The 13,759-nt window shown below is 43.4% G+C and overlaps 1 protein-coding gene across 3 annotated transcripts in view; it reads left to right on the top strand.

Annotated features, from left to right (window-relative positions):
• The window catches only part of DCAF5 (DDB1 and CUL4 associated factor 5), a 99,547-nt gene extending 88,061 nt beyond the window's left edge, over positions 1-11,486 (top strand). For all 3 annotated transcript variants that reach the window (XM_050953463.1, XM_050953465.1, XM_050953464.1), the window contains one exon: positions 7,487-11,486. In XM_050953463.1, the coding sequence (XP_050809420.1) occupies positions 7,487-9,304 (1,818 nt within the window). In that variant the 3' untranslated portion in view covers positions 9,305-11,486. The remainder of the gene's footprint in view (positions 1-7,486) is intronic.
• The last annotated feature ends 2,273 nt before the right edge of the window (positions 11,487-13,759 follow it).

Genomic DNA, 13,759 nt, shown 5'->3' with positions numbered 1-13,759 from the left:
ATACAGCACCTACCATGCTTTGCATGCCAGTGCAATGGAAATAAGTAATTCTGTTTCACTGTTCCTGTTGACAGACCTAGACTGACCAAATTTCTAACCATGAAAACTGATCCTGCTTCAAACCATTTGCTTGAATGGCTTTGTAAGATTCTTGAGTGCACATGGCTGTAAAGGATGTTGTTTGAGTATAACTAAATGCTTTTAGTCAGTTACAAATTGACCTTTACCCTGCCAAGGAATGTTTTAATAGTCTGCAACTTAGGGATGAGACATGGCCCAAATCCTTGGGAACATGGCCCAATGCCCATCTGCTTCATTCACATTCCAACTATTAACAGACTTTAGAATATTATCCTAGTTCCACTTTCTTCTTCGAGTCTTCCTCTGACACATTAGTTTTGCATCTCCAATTTCTTCCTCTTCTTTCTTTCCATTTTCATTTATACTCTCCTGAGAGTCTTGTGTGTGTTTTTAAAACAAAAGAAAATATCTGGCTTGCATCATCCCAAGTATGGATTTTGACAAAGTGTGTTGTATAGTCTTTAGAAGCTTATTGACTTTCAATTTCTAACAGACTGCCTGTTTCTATTTAAATACAATTCTGCCAGAGGAATTTTTGGATCTGTGAACTTAATTCATGCAGTCTAAAGTCTCTCTCTCTTTCGGATTTTGGTTATATTGACCCTTTACCCTGTGAATCCTTCCTGCATGACTGTGCTTAGTCTGTTGGATTAACTTTGGCATAAACAAATCCCCTGTGTTGCTTTTGTGTACTTTTTTTTTTCCTTTTCCTCTTTGTCTAATGATTGAAAGCTTGGTTCAGTTAAGTGTTCGTTCATAAGTTGTGTAACTTTTGAAGACCACTTTGCTCCAGCGCTTCCTTTAAAAGACAATTTCTGTTGTCACAGTGTGTGTGAGATGGAACTTGCTTATCTGCTTTGAAACAACTGAAGTGTTTAAGATCACAAGCTGGAAACAAATCAATGGGGGAAAAAGTTTCATGTATGGAGTTGCCTGGATTTTTATTAAAGTGGCAGAACTTCTTGCCCTTTGGTTGTTGTACATCATCGGTCTGGCTCAGCTAATTATGCTTCTCATTTAGGGGCCAGCATGTCTTGAGTTCAAGTCTGTTGCCAGCATTTGAGCTCATTTCCAGTGCTGAGCTCTGCACTGCAGTACTGAAGGTGAAGGTTCCTAACCTATTTAGAGGTACCATCTTGCATAGCAGCAGTTACCAAACTGATCTGCAGAGCAGTTGCTCGTCATGGGAAGTAGGTAGGTTACATGGTGCTGGCTACTTCTCTTCGTTTGCAGTTTCTGTTACAAGTGTCCAGTGCTCTCCGTTGCAAGGAAAAGTCTGGTGGCCAATAAAAGCAGCTGCTTGTAAGAAGGTAGAAGTTAGCTGCCTCTGCTCAGGGTCCATGCTATGTATTTGGATGAGAGGATTCAGGAAGGATGAGAGGGAATGATGTCCATGGAAAAGAGGAAGAAAAGGACCAGGTGGCAGAGATGCATGTGGAGGGCAGCCGGAGACAGAACAGGTGGATGGAAAAGATGAGATAAAGAGCAACAGGAGATGGCTTTTTATTGCATTAAAGCCTCTCAAAATGTATATCCCTTCCTAATGTAACTTTTTCATGTAAGCAATTGCTGTAGCTGCCCCAGGGATGTCATGATATTGTAAGTGAGAGGGGAGATGCACAATGGACCTCTACAACTAATTTTCAAATCACTTTCTTAAAAGCTCTCATCTTCCCTTCACTGCCACTCGAAAAAATCCTTTTTATTTTTTTTAATGAAGATATAAAGACAACCATTCAACTATTGACTAGTGTTCCATTTTGTCAGCTATACAAGGTCTGTGATGAGCTAAAAGTGTGGATACAAGCAGTTGTTCGGGCTTTAATTTTTAGACTAGCTTTACTAAATTTAGCACTTATTGAAGACAGACACTGCTAGCCCCAAGATCTAGGTATAAAACAGACAAGCTATTTGAAATTCCCATGCACTTCTGTCAACACACTTGCTACTTTAGTGCTGAGTCCCAAATTAAGGTGAAATTAATCTCTGACTTAACTCTAATAAAATCAGTGGTCTTATTCCAGTGGTGGCTTTGGCCTTTGATTTTTAAAATGAACCCACATGAATATATCTCATTCACCAGACCTGAAAACATGGCATGTAAGAAGCTTTAAATTCCAATCTGGATGCTTATTTTGAGGGCATAGTTAAAAGCAGAGTACTTCAAACATTGAGCCCCATCATGCTCATTTTGCTCAGGATTAAAGTGTGTTTGAATCCATATTACCAGAGAGGAAATGTTGGATGCATTAACCACTGGTATAGCTCGCTCTCTCTTTCCAAGTGCAGGTTTCTGAAGGGAGGACATGGTTTTGAAGAGTGTAGAAGTGAGTTAAGGTACTGGTGTCATAGCTGTCCTTCGCAGTTTTATTTAGTTTAACATCTTTCCTACAAACTGCATTGCAAAATCCTTTACAATTAAATGATAGAGTGAAAAAATTGTCTTACACAGAGAGAGAGCTGGGCAGGGGATGCTGGGAGTACAGAGAGAATGTCCATAGGACACAAACTAAAGCAAGTCCAGGGAAAGTTTTAAGAATGAAGGCCATTTTGCATTAAATTCTAAAATGAATAGCAGCTTTGGAGTTTGAAGATGAGTGATGATGTTCCATTTGTTTGAAAATTACCAGTGTATCAAATACAGGAAAATCTTTTCACCCTTGTTTCTATGGTGACAAGACAATGTCTACATGGCTATCTGCTGCTGCTTGGTAGGATAATCTGATGTAGTCAGGTGGCTCTAATTATTTTCACTTACATTGAGAGCATAGCTTTTTTTCAAGTTTTTAACATGGTATATAAATTGTGCAGTACCTTATGGATTTTCCTGGATTATGACCTCTCCCCAAGTCTAAGACACTTGGGGCTGCATTTCTCTTCCTGTGAATTACAAAGGCAGCTCACTTGCATGATCATCCAAGCATCCTCATCTCTGACCAGGCAGATAATTCTGCACTCAGATATCTGTTGCCATCCCAGGTTTTAAAACCAAAATTTGGGACAAGTGGAAGTAGTGTTTGTCTCCTCTCGTCTTTCTACCAGGAGATGAATTATTTTAGGGATTGTTAGCTACCAAGCTTCTTATCTCCATTTGTTCCACATCCCTCAGTGTGGTGGTCACCCAGACAGGACAGGCAAAAGGCCAAGGCATTTTCTTTATGAAGAAACCCAGTTCAGGTTCCTCCAAGGGAAACTGCCCCAGTTGCTCCCAGACCAGGAGAGACTCCTCCAGAGATGCTTTCACAGGAGTAGGCCAGATGAGTTTTTTCTTTCAGTGCTTGGGACCTAGTTCCTGTTCTTTACAATTGGGCATATTTTTGGGAAAGAAATGCAAAAATTCAAAACTATAGTGCTATGTCATTGCTGCGTAGCTTTCTGGGCTCAGGCAGGAGCCCAGGCTCTGGGAGGTCTTAGAACCCCAGCTCCAGCCTGAGCCCGGAAATCTACACAACAGTGAAGCAGTCCCACAGCCCGAGCCATGCGAACCCGAGTTGTCTGGCATGGGCCAACTGCAGGGGTTTTTTTGCTGTGTAGACATACCCTCAGTCTCCCTGTTGTGAGTTCCAGTGGCCCTTGGCTGCTAGGAGAAGCAGTTCTGGGATGCTCAGTTGCTCTGTATGGAATGGCACATATGCAGTTCGCATGGGTGGCATGTGAACCGCCGGCTGCGGGGAGGTTAGCCCTCAGCCCCATCCCTTGCACCCAAGGCCCTATCCCTTCTGTGTTTTCCCCCAATCCCCCCCGCTGGAGCCCAGAGTCCTTTCACTGTGGCTGCAGGCCCTGCCCCAGGCTAACGCCCCTAGCCCTGGGAGGGAGGGTGGCATGGCCCCATCCCAGGAGTGCCAGGAGGGTTGTCAGCATGGTCCCAGGTCCTTCAGTCCCAGAGCGCCTAGAGGGAAGGCAGGTGACGTGGCCCAAGCCAGGAGTACCACACAGGGAGACTGGAGCTGTGCAGAATGGGAAGCAGGAGGGGGAAGGACTGGGGGCAGAATGTGGGCAGGGTCACGCTGTTTGGGGAGGCACAGCCTCTCCCAGCCTATGACACCCAGTGCCCATGGCACTCCAGTAGGCATGTGGGACAGGATGGAACATGCTTAGTACAGATGGACTCTGCAGAGAATTTAGCAGCCAAATTCTAGCTAGTCTCTACTGAGCATTTACAAGCTGAAATATTTCAAAATCTCATAACTTGGGCAAATTTGGACACTTTTTTTTCACAGGAACAGCAAAAGGCACATCCCTGATGGAGCCTCCCTCCTTGACAAATTTAAAATTCTTGCTGCTAAGCATGTAGACTCTCAAGTTCCTCAATGAAATTATGGTTATAAACATTTTTTTAACATGGGCAAAACCAGTATAGTTTTTCCTGTTCTTTCTGGGAAATGGCTCAACCATTTTTTCTATAACTTTTCCAAAAATCTCAGTCTGCGGCAGACACCCAACATGGAAACTTGCAGCCCAAACAATTAGTTTTGTAAGATTCTAAGGGACTGAAAATTGGGTCTTTATAATGGAAGCATTGGGCAACCCTGAGGGTATGTCTACACTACGAAATTAGGTCAATTTTGTAGAAGTCAATTTTTAGAAACCGATTTTATACAGTCAATTGCGTATGTCCACACTAAGCGCATTAAGTCGGCGGAGTGTGTCCTCGCTACCGTGGCTAGCATTGACTTACAGAGCTGTGCACTGTGAGTAGCTATCCCCCAGTTCCCGCAGTCTCCACTGACCGTTGGAATTCTAGGTTAAACTCCCAATGCCTGATGGGGCAAAAACATTGTCACGGTTGGTTTTTGGTACATGTTGTCAGGCCTCCCTCCGTAAAAGCAGTGGCAGACAATCATTTTGCCCCGTTTTTCCTGGGTTACCCATGCAGATGCCTTACCACAGCAAGCATGGAGCCCGCTCAGCTCACCGTCACCGTACGTCTTCTGGGTGCTGCTGGCAGATGCAGTACTGCATTGTTACACCACAGCAGCTCCTTGCCTTTGTGGCAGATGGTGCAGTAGGACTGATAGCCATCGTACATCTCCTGGGTGCTCCTGGCAGACCTCGGTGAGGTCGATCGGGGCGCCTGAACAGACATGGCTATCCTCCTCTTAGAGCACCAAATGGGAGCCAGAGACTCCAGGTTATTCTCTTCTTTAAGTTTCTTCTCATGGATGTTCAGTCCTACCTGGAATGTCATGCGAGCTGAAGGCTTCTGCCTCAGGCTGCTCTCCCAGCTGGCAGCACCGCATGGTCACACCCACTCCGGCCTACCCCTTGCTCCCATGGCTCATGAAGCCTGGACAGTAGTATGGAGCAGTTCAACTATAGGCTGAGCAAGTGCAGAATGGTGGTAGAATGTGCCTTTGGGCATTTAAAAGTTCGCTGGCGCTGTTTGCTGACTAGGTCAGACCTCAGCACAACCAACATTCCCATTGTTATTGCTGCTTTCTGTGTGCTCCATAATATCTGTGAGAGTAAGGGGAAGACATTTATGGTGGAGTGGGAGGTTGAGGCAAATTGCCTGGTGTCCAATTTTGAGCAGCCAGACACCAGGGTGATTAGAAGATCACAGCAAGGCGCGCTGCACATCAGAGAGGCTTTGAAAACCAGTTTCATGACTGGCCAGGCTTCGGTGTGACAGTTGTGTGGTTCTCCTTGATGCAAACCTGCCTTCTTTGTTGATTTTAATACTCTGTAAGCCAAACACTCTCCCCGCTTTGAAATAAAGTATTGTTTTAAAACCATGCATTCTATCTTTAATTTTTTTTTTAAATGAGATAACGGACAAGTTAGCCTGGGTGGGGTTGGGGAGGAGGGAAGGACAAGGCCACATTGCTTATTGTAGCCACACTAAAAATCAAACTGTTCGAATGACAGCCTTCTGTTGCTTGGGCATCCTCTGGAGTGGAGTGGCAGGGCGCCCAGAGCCTCCCCCAGCATTCTTGGGCATCTGGGTGAGGAGGCTATGAACATGGGGAGGAGGGTAGGTGGTTATACAGTGGATGCAGTGGGGGTCTGTGCTCTTTTTGGCTTTCCTGAAGCTCCAACAGATGCTTCATCATGTCCATTTGCTCCCCCAACAGATGCTTCATCATGTCTGTTTGCTCCCCCATTAGCCTCAGCATCGCATCCTGCCTCTGCGCTCACTTAATTCTTTCCTGGCCTCTGCCACTGAATACCTCCATGCATTAAGCTGTGCCTTATCAGTGCAGGAGGACTGCATGAGCTTGGGAAAACATGTCATCGCGAGTATGGTTTTTTTCCGCCTTCTAATCTGCAATAACCTCAGGGACAGAGATGATAGGGGGAGCGTAGAAACATTCTACGATTCTGGAGGAACTGTATGGTAACCTGTGCTGCTGAGTTTGCCATGCTGATCAAACAGTAAATGAAATTCAAAAGTTTCCGAGGCTTTTCCTGTATACCTGACTAGTGCATCGAAGTTCAAAGTGCTGTCCAGAGCGGTCACAATGGAGTACTCTGAGATAGTTCCCAGAGGCCATCTGGAAATAAAATAAAGAGGATCTAAGCATTGCATTAGCTAGTGCATCCCATGATCCCTACAGAGCATTGATATTCTGCTCTTTCATCGAGAAACCTCTAGCAGCACTGGGCTCTGCATCAGCAGCATAGCCAAGACTGTTGACATTGACTGACTCAATTTCCCAACATCACTGCCCAGCTCCCCTTCAAAGGTAGCGTCAATCAATATCTAAACATTCTTACTTCCCTCTCTTTCATGGGAATGCAGGAGTGGGGGATCTTTTTGATTAGATCTACTGCAGTCCCTTGACATCAGGTGCATCAAGGTACAGGGAAGTCAATCTCTTACATAACCTTTTTAATTCAGGACTGTTTAGCAGATGTACTAGTAATATCCGGCTTTTTACCTGCATGCATTCAGCATCCTGATCACTGAGAAGATACATAATATATAATGCGCAACTGAATGAAATGTCATTGCACATCATCATTACAAGTGATCCTAGTTTCCTGGGAAACAAGTGCCTTCGTTATTGCTTAGACTGTACTGTAGGCAACAAACTATTCTTACTCATAGTGAGTAAGCAACACCTATTTATACAAAAATTAGAACACTCATGTTTGCAAGAAATATTACAGTCTGAAATATTGAAACTATTGGGGATTTGTGATGTGAGCTGCCAAGGGAGGAAATACTCCTTTAAAAAAAAAAACTGGAATGGAGTGAAAGGAACAGTTCTCCAAGTACTATAAGTTCTTTTTGGGAGGTAGTGGACAGTTATGTCTAAAACATGGCCTTTTATAGCATAATCTTTGCATTTGTATTGCTGTAGTATTTGAACTGCTTTTAAATAGTATATATTTAAAATTGTGTGTGTGTTACACATTGTATATATAAAAAGCAATGTATTCTTCTGTTTTACTCTTGCAGATCTGGAGTCCTTATAAGCAGCCTGACTGCACAGGAGATCTGGATGGTAGAATTGAGGATGATTCACGTTGCCTCTACACTCATGAAGAGTACATTAGTCTTGTGCTGAACAGTGGCAGTGGTCTGTCCCATGATTATGCTAACCAGTCTGTTCAGGAAGATCCACGAATGATGGCATTCTTTGACTCCCTCGTGCGCCGGGAGATTGAAGGCTGGAGTTCTGACTCCGACAGTGACCTTAGCGAAAGCACCATCTTGCAGCTCCATGCTGGAGTAAGTGAACGCTCCGGATATAGTGAATCAGAGTCTTCTGCCTCTCTGCATCACTCCCCACCGCAGATGGCAGAAGAATCGGACGAAACAGCCTATAACTTAGGGACCTTAAGATCAACAGAATCTCCACCAGCAAGAGAAGATGTGGCTTCTCGTCAACAGAGGCTATCTGCGCTTAGAAGATACCAGGATAAACGTCTCCTGGCTCTTTCCAATGAGTCTGATTCTGATGAGAATACCTGTGAGGCAGAACTGGACACAGACCTTTTCCCACGGCCAAGGTCCCCAAGTCCTGGGGAGAATGAATCTAGCAGTTCTAGCAGTAGTAGCAGCACAGATGATGAAGAGGAATTGAATGAACGACGTGCATCGACTCGTCAACGCAATGCATTGAGACGACGACAGAAAATGCAAAGGGAAGAGAGGACTAGTACAAATCCAGAAAATGTGAGCACCTACATAGGTGAGGATATCTATGATTACCCACAGATCAAAGTAGATGACCTTTCTTCTTCTCCAGCTTCTTCACCTGGAAGAAGTTCTACTAATATGGAGGTCCTCAAAGAACGGGCCTCTCCTTGCTCAGACAGTGAATCAGTAGAGAGAAAGATTTACAAGGCTTACAAATGGCTTCAGTATTCTTATATATCCTATTCAACTAGTAAAGATGGTGAATCCTCTCATGAAGAGGGGGAGAATGATGAGGGGAGACCGGGAACTAGTGGAAGACACGGTATGGCACCCTCATTAAATAAGGAAGATGCTAGTAACTTGAGTTTATTAGTTCCTCAAGGTGCCCAAGATATTTCTACTGAAAGCCCCAGCAAAGAAACTTTAAAGGAATATGGTACGGTAGAAAACTCTAGTAATGGTCAAGATCATGAATGCGACAATCAGCGACGGACGGAGGTTCAAGAAAGCACATCCCAAGACACCAGCAGTGGGTCTGTAGAACATTCTTTTGATACAAAAAAGCTCAATGGAAAAGCCATCTGCAAAGGGCTAAGTAGTCGTACTGAAGAGCCATGCACTCAAACTGCAGGACTTCTAGAACAGAAAAACAGCCAGAACTGTCAACCAGCATCAAGCAACCACTTACTGGCTATTTCCAAGGATTCACTCTCTGCTGCTGCCATCTGCAGTGGATCTGGTAATTACTCCAGAAACCAAACTGATGACAGTGAGGACAGGAACCTTGAGACATCCTGTGTAAATCACAATAATGGCCACTTACATCCTTGCCCTTCATACTTCTCCAAATCTCTGTCCATTGTTGAGCAGGAGACTGTAACCCAAGGACTACAATCACACTTAAATGTTGATAATGGCAATGTTGTACAGACAGGTGTGACCTTGCACAAAGACTGTTGCCTGTCTGAAATGGACTCCAACAGTTACAGTGTAGGTACGAAAGAGGATATCGGCAACTTGCATCTGACAGACAGTGAGAGCTCTCAAGCTCTTGGAGGACTGAAAAGGCACAGAGCAGAGTTTGAAGACACAGATTCAGAGAATTCTTCATCAGAAAAAAAGTTAAAAACATGATAAATGAAAATATCTGTTTAGCACACTCTCTCTCTCTCTCTCGCGTGCGTGCTCACTCTCTCCTTAACAAAAGATTAACAGGAAGTATTAAAGGCACCTAGAGCTGGGGGTCTAAAATGTTGCTTTTCTGACTCTCCATTCCATTCTTCAGTGGGTCTATTTTAGATTGCCTATGGCTTGTGCTGTATAAAAATCCAATCAACTCTCTGATAATGAGACTGAGTATAGTGTACCCTTCAAGGGTCTGTTAAAGTAAATCCTTATTAAGACGGTTGACTTATTCTTGTGTGATCGTGTGTTGTTTGTTCAGCCAGCCACCTAATATGACTGGCGTTAATGTAATTATTCTGCTGAAGAGGAGTTTTTGCATACTGATAGTTATGCTACATTACAGGCTTTACAGTCTCATGAAGAATGATTGTTGAATTAGACCACACTGATAGTGCTGTGCAGTGTGTTCTTTAAAGAAAATGGGAGCAAATGGGGAGAAGCGCTCTGGCCCTGTATTCCATTTCAGAAAGTTAAAGAAGTGTCAGATATGTTTTGAAAATATCCTCCTTGTTTATGTATGTGGAGATACTTCATAAAGCACTTACGTTGATGTACTTCAGTGAAGTCATTTTAATACGAATACAAAGGTGTAGGAAACAAGCCTCTTTCCAAAATCAGCTGAGGCTGTTCCTATGATACCTTTTTAGCTTTTTAAAAAAAAGTTAATACAGTTGCATCGTTATGCTGAAATATTGATTTTTGGTGTTTAGAAGTGTGAATTGATGTAGACCCAACTCCAGTCAAAGGCCATTCAAATATGGCACAGAAATATACCCTTGAATGTGCCTGGCTTACTTTGTTTCATTGTCACTGGAACGTGACTCTGAATGCAGGGATGTGTAACAAAAACATTACCTTCTGTGTGCATACTTACAAGAGGCAATCCGTCCAAGAAAGAAGACGGTTATTGATTATAGATGGGACGGAGGAAAGGATGTATAAGGTATCTGACACAGCTTTTCAAGCCTTTCCAATTTTGCTGTTCATTTGTATCAAAACTGGTCTTATTCATCACACTAGGGAGCTTGTGCAAATAGGCTGGTATTAGAATACATGGTGGTTGTTTTTTCCTCTGCCATGCTGCAATATTGAAATTGCAACTGGACCTGTGGTTTCCAGCTCAACAAGTATTTCTATATGTGAGCTATTTACCCTAAATATGGCTACACTGAAACTTAGGAGGTGTCTTGTGTCAGAGAAGGGTACCTTTGCGGCTTGTCGCTGTGACGCTGGTATATCATCCTGGAATGATGGGTAATGTTGGCTGAGCCCTGTTTTTAGTAGAGTGCAGTAGTCCAACAGTCCTGACACACTAGGCATTTTGGGGCAGTGGTACTATTGTCCACACAGTTAGATGAGAGGAATCTAAGGAGGAAAGAGAAAACAGATACATAGAGTAAAAATTACTTGTTTGGTTCTGATAGTATTGATTAAAAGAAAAATGCTTGTGCTGAATCTAGTAGTTGCTAGAAAGTGCTAGCAAAAGCTGCCTGATTTTCAGGAATAAGGAACTCTGCCTGGAAAGACATTTTTTGCAGTCTCAACCGTTCTGTTCAGCTTGTGGTTCAGCATTGGGTTCAGTATAACTGCTTCACAGATACACTGTACCTGGGGGACAGGTAAAATGCCCTGAAAAAAGAAAATGAAAGACGTAGAGAGCTTTGAAAGGATGATGAAAGGAAAGAGGAGAGAGGGAAGGAGACAGGAGAAGAATGTGCTACCCTTGTGGGAACTGAAAAACCTTGATGAATTAGGAGAAGAGAGCAATGGCGTGCCATAGATTTCCTCTCTCCTGGTCAGAGTCTGCTTTTCTAAGGGAAAACTCCAACGGTGAGTGATACAATATTTAGCGAGCATGTAAGAAGGTTGGAGGGGGAAAATGTTTTCAAAACAAGTGTAAGTAGCAACAAGGAAGTGTTAATATTTTGCTGTCTTACCAGTGGAAAAACATTTCTGTAATAGTGGGACTCAGATTGCTGTAATCGAGATGGCTTCTTAGAGTGTCTGTTTATACTTTAAAAAAAAAACAAAAAAAACTGTTGTGAATCCTGGTTTTGTAAGCCCAAATCTTAAGGTTGCAAAAGCAAAAAATCTATCTTTTAAAGTTCATTAAATTGGAAACTTTTTTTTATCCTTTTATAGTCACTTTTTTCCCCCTCCTGTGCATGGGCTATGAAATACCTGAAATTCCTGACCAAATACTCTGTTGAAAAGTATTACAATAAGGAAGGTCTTTTCTTTGAATGCTTAGTGTGTTATTTTCCAATTTATTTTCTTACTATAAACAGAAGTAAAGCTTCCCAGGGCTTGAAGTTCAGCTCTATCTTATAACTTCACTCCATGGGGACTCACTACAGCTTTCCAAAGATGTGCACTGTCCAATGATTCCCTAACCTTCACACATTCAGCCCTTCATCTGAGCACCTGCTCTAGGGGAAGGGAAATTAGGCTGAGATTTAACCCCTTGTTCACCGGGGATTAGATAGCATGGCTGTTCATTAGGACCACACCTTCAAATCCAGTATAATCAGTTCAGCTCTCCATCCTTCCAAGTGGGATATATTTTACTACCAGGATGGTGCATTTCCTAGCCAAGACTTTTTTAAAAAAATCCAGGTCCTGTCTGCTCTGCATGGACATTAACAAATAAAACACTTTCTGTCAGAGGCTGGTCTCAGAGCCTACATTGGTTTGCTGCATCCCTGACTTCTGCCGTGCGCCCCAGAATTTTAGTGCTGTACTATGTATATGAGAGACCTGTTCAAGAGCATTTTATCCTATTTTTAGTGTAAAATGGAAAATCTTTATGAGAATGTAACTGAAAACATTTTCATCTAAAGATTTTACATCTCTTCCAATAAGCTCTACTATGTGCTTTGGGATAAAAGGTGCTACATCAATATTTTTCTACCGTGTTAGCAACAACTACCCTTCACCTTTTGCTATTCAGTTAGCTACGTTTTGTCTCCAGGAAACTTCATGAGGGGTGAGGAAAAGGAATTCCCTTTTCTGTCTCTTCATAGCGTAATCTTCTCAAATGGGTGACCTCCTGACACTCATCTATGAATCCACAGGGTACATTTGCCATCTTCAGACTTCCCCTTTCACAGCTTTAGTACCAAAGCTAACCTAGTTGTCAAACTAACAAAGAAAAGTACCAATGAAGTTTAATTTTCTCTAAGGCCATGTCTACCAACTTTGGTTAATGCAAATTACATTGTCATAAAGCTGCTGCGGTTAGTATATTGTGTGTGCACACCTGGCTTCTTGTATCGGCACTGCACTTACTCACCATGGAGTGCTTTTGTCGATGCATGGTGCAGTGCACCATGGGTAGATATCCCAGTGTGCAAGTTCACAACCATCCAGCGCACTGTATTTTGGCAAGGCCGAGTGGGGCAGAAAAGTCAAGGAGTCAACTTCCCAGCATGCAGCCTTCTTCATCCCCATAATGTCATCCATGTCCCATCATTGTCACAGCTTTTTGAAAAAAACATGAACCTGTGCCGCCCTGCTCACTGTCTGCCACCTCTGATGGAAGCATGGAACCAGCACAGCTCTGCAATATGTTCATGAGTGATGCAATCACAGGACTCATGATTCTCCGGTATTTACAAAGTTACAAGAAGAACCAAATTGGGGGAACATGGTGATTTTGTGGAGGACAGATTGCTGTGGACATAGACCAATTGAATTCAAGGTTCTTGATGGTGTTCACAGAGTAGCTGCTGGTGGTGGAACGCTGCTTCTGGGCCCAAGCACTGACTGAGTGGGATTGCATCGTACTGCAGGTTTGGAACAACGAGCAGCGGCTGCAGAAATTTCAGACATGCAAGGCTGTGTTCTTGGATCTGTGTGTCAAGTTCACCCCGAGAGCTGCACTGACAGTCAAGAAGTGAGTGGTGATCGCACGGGGGAAATCTGCAATGGGAAATCATTTTAGAGTTGGAAAATCCATTCTGGGGTGCCATTGTCATGTAAATGTGCAGAGCCATTAATTGTCTCCTGCTACACAGGACTGTGACTCTTGGCAATGGAGTTCCCAAACTGTGGTGTGGTGTGATAAATGGCATGCATATCCCTAATTTTGGCACCAGCCCACGTCGCCCCAGAGTACGGCAATTGAAAGGGCTGTTTTTCTATGGCTGTTCAAGCATTGGTGGATCAGCAGGAATGCGTCACCAACATTAATGGTGACTGGTGAAGATACATGATGATGTCACAGGACTCTTTAAGAACACCGGACTGTTCAGAAAACTACAAGCGGGACTTTCTTTCTGAACCAGTGGATTACCATTGGTGACGTTAAAATGCCAATAGTGATCCTGGGGGACCCAGCCTATCGCTTACTCCTCTGACTCATAATGCTGAACTTTAGCCACCTCACCAGCGCCAAGGAAAGAT

The sequence above is a fragment of the Gopherus flavomarginatus genome, chromosome 5 (assembly GCF_025201925.1).
Source record: "Gopherus flavomarginatus isolate rGopFla2 chromosome 5, rGopFla2.mat.asm, whole genome shotgun sequence".
NCBI lineage: Eukaryota > Metazoa > Chordata > Testudines > Testudinidae > Gopherus > Gopherus flavomarginatus.
This window is presented reverse-complemented; position numbering and strand designations above follow the sequence as displayed.